The sequence below is a fragment of the Cibotium barometz genome, chromosome 5 (genome assembly GCF_041138505.1).
Source record: "Cibotium barometz isolate CiBa-2024 chromosome 5, ASM4113850v1, whole genome shotgun sequence".
Lineage (NCBI taxonomy): Eukaryota > Viridiplantae > Streptophyta > Polypodiopsida > Cyatheales > Cibotiaceae > Cibotium > Cibotium barometz.
The window spans coordinates 41,515,392-41,521,391 of record NC_141050.1 but is presented as its reverse complement, the minus strand read 5'-3'; the positions used below and the strand labels follow the sequence as shown (position 1 = coordinate 41,521,391).

The 6,000-nt window shown below is 52.2% G+C and overlaps 1 protein-coding gene across 1 annotated transcript; it reads right to left on the bottom strand.

The window, feature by feature from the left end:
- Positions 1 to 1,047: 1,047 nt before the first annotated feature.
- Positions 1,048 to 5,516, bottom strand: LOC147638499 (uncharacterized). Its single transcript, XM_086798413.1, has one exon. It carries the CDS (start codon positions 4,205 to 4,207, stop codon positions 1,325 to 1,327), a length of 2,883 nt encoding a protein of 960 aa, XP_086654539.1. The 5' UTR covers positions 4,208 to 5,516; the 3' UTR covers positions 1,048 to 1,324.
- Positions 5,517 to 6,000: the final 484 nt, after the last annotated feature.

The window sequence follows — 6,000 nt, the reverse complement described above, 5'->3', positions numbered from 1 at the left end:
ATCCTTGAAAGATGACTAAGTTTCATAATTTTTAGTTCTCTTATCAACAACCACCTTATCTATGATGTATGTTTAGCTTTACCTAGACAACTCGTGATTTTTGGCAACCCACGCTATTTACTACAAGAAACACACACATCCTTGAATGCAAAAAACTGACCACAAACAAGGCATAAAATTTCACAGCTTTGAGTGATTTACACCTCCAAAACCATATTAGGGACTTTGGGAAAATCCCATTACTTTGGGAAATTTCTTTTCAATCTAATTTTTGGTGTATCTTGAACATACCAATTCTAAATTTGTCAGAGAAAGTGGATTTCACCATGCCCCCCATTTTTTGATCTTACAAAATGGGAATTGGGATTTTTCCAAACAGCCTAATATGGTCTTCTTCCCTTGTGTTATATTTAATATATGTATCACTATTTATTCTAGTGAAACCGACTGAGATGGTTACTCAAAACCTAAAACTTAAGATGCTCAAAAAAACACTCTAAACTCCAAAAACATATGGCTATTCACCATGTAAGCAAAGGCACTATCTGTGTGTTAATCAAGCTACACTTATTCAGAGATGTGCTTTGACAGTTTTGCATGTCTCACCCACCTATGCTTGCTTTGGACTTGGGAGGAATAGATGATGGTGGAGGTAAAGCTTAAGCATGAATGAGCAATAGTGTCTAATTGTCAATGAGCTAGATGTGTAAAGCTTCTTCTACTTACGTGAGTTGCATTCCATATTTTGGAAAAAAAAAACCTTCACGTGTACGTATGGGTGCCCCATGAAAAGCTTCTTGTGCTTACTTGAGTTGCATTCATATTTTAAAAAAACACTTCTCACACCTGTTCATGTGTATGGTACGGGTGCCCCATGAAAAGCTTCTTCTACTTACATTTCATATTTGAAAAAAAAACCCTTCTCACACGTGTACATGTGTATGGTATGGTGCCACATGAAGACTCATTTACTTTTTTTTTAAAAAAAAAGAAGAAAGCTTCTTAAATTAATTCTACAAAACAACACACCACACCACACAAGTAAACTTGGAACCAATACGACTGAACTGACAATAATTATTTACAAGCATGGTAGTAGTCCCATGGCTGGTTATTAAGACAACAGCTATGGTCCCTAACTCCAGAGGCAAAAGGGGTACAAACTTTGCCTCAACTTTGACCACAACCTTCATGCATGCAACTGAACTGTGCCTCTTGCTGGTGCGCGCAGCAAGGGGGGGGATTAGACACTAAAAGGAAAGGAAAAGAGGGGCCTTTGTTGATTTAATCGGAAAGATGATGATGATGATGCTGATGGGGGCGTTTAGACCCACGCAGATGCAGACACTAGAGTTTTGTTGTACCATCCAAGGAGAAGGGTGCCGTTTTGTTTGACGAAGTTGAATCCTGAGTTAACGGGGGCTTTGACGAGGCACCCGGCCTGACTCTCCGCCGCATTGCTGAAGGGAAATGCTGAGAAGCCGTTCTTCTGCAGGAGAATGCGCCAAGGCGGCAGGCTGCCCGCCTGGTTCAGCCGCCTCGCGTTCACCACATCGGCTATCTTGGGCGCAAAAATGAGACTCTCGATGTTGAACACCGCCTCCCTGGGCAGCTTGGCGGATTCTAGCGACTCGAAGAGACATGAATAGAACTGCAGCGAGCCGGAGAGGTGCGAGGGTCCGTCGAACTCGAACTCGCTGTCCACCACCGCCACCACCTTGGGAGAGAGGCTCCGAATGAGCTGAAAGAAACCGAAGAGAGCGTCAGTGGAGGAGAATTCAGACATCAGCCGGTTCAGCCCAAACCCGAAATTCACAGCAACCGCCTCTTTCTCCCCCTTTCTGAACATAGATGGCTTCAAACACTCCAGCTTTTGGACTGGCAATTGATAGAAATGGAGGATTAAGCCGACATCCTTCGCAAAATGAAGCAAATTCTCCTTCGCTAGCCGCATTTCCAAGGAATCCTTGCCAATGGTCGTAATCTTGAGCTCTGGAGGACCCCTGCTGCGCTGCGAAATCTCCTGCATGAAGGACGCCCATTGCCCGCCGAAGCCCAACTCGAAATCGATGAGATGGATGCAATCCTCGCCCTCCGTGGCGTCCAGAATGGCCTGATTAGCAGTGAAGTGGGCGAACTGCGGGATGGGGGAGACCTCACAGAAGCTCTTGTAGGCACTGATTTTGTTGATGATGTCCAGAGGAGAGTTGTTAGCTTGCTGGAAAGAAGAGCTTGATCCCGCAGCAACCCGCTTGGCGAGGGCCTCCTTGAAGTGGAAGATCACGCGCTGCGAGGACTGCTGCCCTTTGGGAGAGCTTTGCTGATTGAGCCGCGCCAATATCGCTTTAGCCGTGCATAGGTCACCGAGCCCCACTGCTTCCGAGGCGGCAAAGAGCTGCCGCTCCGCCAGTGAGAGCTCCTCCAGCCGCACGCGTAGGCCCACATGCTCTGGCATGACGTGCCGCAGCAGTGGCTGCTCCGTTGGCATGGAGAACTGCGGACTCAGCACCGGAACCCTGACGTGTCCCGAGCTGAGCCGCTCCACCTGCCATCCAGTCTCGGGCTTGAGCTGCCATTTGGGACCACCTGGCGCCACCTTGGATGTCCCGTCACCGTCCAGAACGCGCATCTGCCACGGCTTGGGATCTGGGAACTCGGCGTTTGGAGGGCGGTATTCAGGCTTGGGAAGCACAAATGTTTGAGGTTGCGGTGGGTACTTGTAAGTGGAAGGAAATGGAAAGGCGGGGAGCTCTGGAAATTGCACTTGAGGTGCAGAGTGAGGCGGGGGCGGGGCGTAGGTGGCGTTGAGGAGGCGGCCTGAGGCGGCCGAAGGAGGGGTTGGGGGCTTGTTGTCGAGAAAATCTGGGGCAAAAGGGGCAAGGGGAGGAGCTGCGCCGCCGAAAACATGGCGGTGGAATGGCAGAGGAGCGGTCCGGAGAGAGAACGGCTGGTCCATCTGGGAAGTGAGGGGGGCGGAATGACTGCGAGAAAGGGCGGGGAGAGGAGAAAAGGTGGTAGGGCTAGGGGCGGCTGTGGCGCAGCCTTGAGTACCACCAGCGCCTCTGCCGCCACCCGTGCCAAGCAACACGGCCTCGTACAGGTCTAGCTGCACTCTTGCAGCACTGCTATTGTTGCCTGCGCCACCATTGCTGCGCGGCACGATGGCGCCATAGCTTTGGGACTGCTGCACGGCTGGCGGATTTTCACTAAGCCAAAACTCTGCTGGAGGAGGCGGCGGTGAGCCGACAAAGATGTCATCCAAACACTCCAGCTGGCTCTTCTCTCCAGCCGGCGGTGGTGCTTCCCCAACTTGGAACTCATTCCAAACAGACGGCCATTCTGATTCGGCCTTCTGGACCCCAACACCACCACCTCCTCCCACCCTCTGCACCACTTCTCCCAAGAATTCTTCCCGATCTCTCTTTCTACACGACATCACGCAAGCTTCCAAGCTCCCATCTGCCACCACCTCATCTTTAACCATCTTCTCCGCCCCCTCCCCAAGCAACACACCTTTGCCTCCTCCTCCCAACAAGTTGCTGAAGCTGCTCGCAGACGGAAAAGTAAACTGCTCCGACTTACATAAGCTCTCCCTGCCTTCAAACCCCCCTTGCGCCTGCTTCTCTTGCACCGTGCTTGCAGCCCGCGTGACCCCACTACCCAGCAGTGCCCCCACATTACCTTCCGCCAACATGCCTGCTCCTTTCATCCCGCCGGAGGGTACCTCCGCATTCTTGTGAGCTCCGTCCACGCTAGCGCCTCCAGTGTGACCGACGTTCCTCTCCCATCCCCGGCGCACTTCACTGCCTGCTTGCCAGGTCCCCACAATTTCATCCTCACCTGCCCTTCCATGCTCTCCTGCCGCGATCCCCCACACCGATCCTTCGTTGCTGGTCTCCAACAGACTCGTGCAATCCGGCAGCTGCCCCTCCGAAGCACCTTCGCAGAAGAGCCCTGAGACAGCCACCGCTCCACTCTCGATCGATCCCAACCCACCCTCACAGGAGCCTGCAAGAGAAGAAGACAGAGTCGAACTCGGGCTGGGGCTGCGGATATCGAGCACAGATGTAGGCTCTAGTACCGAATCGCTCCTCCCGCTGCTTGGCCAAGCCTTGCAGAACCGCTTGCTTGAGTCGGCAGAGACAAAAACCGCACTAGTCACCAAGGCCGGCACGTTTGCAGGTGCCCTGCCAAGCATCCCGCTCATTAAAAAATCAGACCACGAGGAGGTGTTCCCCTGACCCCTGGTTGTGGCAATGGCAAGAGAAAAAGCTAGAGAGCTTGGAGTCTCATGTCACACGGAGACTATCGTGATAGGTGGAATGCGTGCTTAACCCACAACTGTCAGCAGCAACTAACATTCGAGATATACACTAGAGGGGTTGTGTCTGCGGCTGCGGCGGTGGGCATTGAGAGGGGAAGATTGGAAGGCGAATGGGCGGCGATCGGACTCAGAAACTGCTATGCTGCATAATCAGAAGGGGGTGGAGGCTGATTTTGCCATAGCAGGGTGGGCTAGAAGAGGACAATTGAGAGGGTGAAGGGGTAGGGGACCTTTCTCTCAGTAACAGAGGGACAAGGGAGGAGGGCCGGCAAGAGGTGAGAATGCGTGGAGGTAATGCATTTTGTTTTTGTGTTGTACACAAAATGAAGTTGCTAGACAAGCTACCTATGTATGAGAGATGGTGAAGAGATGAATGGAGGTGAAGAAGTGCTGTGGAGGACAATATGTACCGGCGGGAAAAGGGGATCAGATCCACGGGACGGAGAGGGTAGAAAAAAAAAGAGACGCGGGCGGCCTTGTAAAAAGCCCGAGTAATGGCGATCTGTGTTTGCAGCGGCAAAAAAGCGGTGTGAACACATCGCGTAAAAGGGAAAAGGTCACCATGGGAATTATTTACGACGGTAGGGGCAAATTATTAACGTAGGGCGCTAGGTATTTACGGGGTACCGCACGTGAGGAAAAATAGGTGGCGTTTTGGCGGCCAGCGTGATAAATTTGGCGGCTTGCCAAGTTTGTCCGCCACGCCAAAGTTGGGGGAGCACTAATACAGAGCAATTACGGCATCTCTATTTGGCTGCTTGCACCAGCAGCCTACAGGCTACTGCCCGGGCCGGTCGGCTTACCGCCGCGGGGCCGCTACAAAGTGGGCCCTAGGAGTAATTCTTTAACCAATGGATGATACGATTCACCTCCTGTAGCCCGTCCTCGACCACGGGATAGCCGGTGGCAACTCGTAGTAGGTCTACTCACCCCGGCGATAAGGCCTGAAGAGACACAGAGCCAGTACATAGGTTGAAGGGCCTTTGCTGGAGTGCATGGGGTCCACCCCTGCACCGGCAGCGCCAAGTTGGCTCACGTCATCTTCGCCTCCACTAGCACTTGGCCTCACTGCCTCAGCCTTCCCGCCCACTGCGCCCAGGCCCCAGCCCCTTTTCACTTTTATTTTATTTTTTTATTTTGCGCCCTGAATGATTATGGACCTCGTCTCCAGAGTGCTGACTAATAGCAGGCAGCAGCTTCACCTCCATTGGCAACCGCTCCTTTTATTTAACCACAGGAAATAATACTTACCATTTGCCACGCTGGATGTCGCACTCGTAGCTATGATAGCGGTATGCAGGTAAAAGCGAGTCCTCGTGGTATTTTTTTAACAGTAAATCGCTACTACTACCAATAGCTCCGTGCCACGTTGGCTGCTTAGTATCGAGATCCGTGTGTGTGAGACAAGAAATTTGTGTATCCACGCGCCACATGAGCTCTTTTCACTCTCCTTTTCGTCCTGTTCAACCAGCGCAACACCCGCTCCTCTGGCAAGGGTTGCCACCTCCGTGGCACAGGCTTCCTGGCCCAATCAGCTGCTACAGCAGACCTGCCATTAGGTCAGAGACGCATGGGTCCTCATCAGTCTGATGGGGGTCATATTTTTACTTGGGTGACGGGTCTCGCCCTCTCTCTCATCGCCCAGCACGCGTAACAAAGCCCTCAGGAGTCTTATC

What these genes read in the sequence shown, in the direction of transcription:
- LOC147638499 (XM_086798413.1), bottom strand. Translation starts at nt 4,207, where the DNA reads ATGAGCGGGATGCTTGGCAGGGCACCTGCAAACGTGCCGGCCTTGGTG.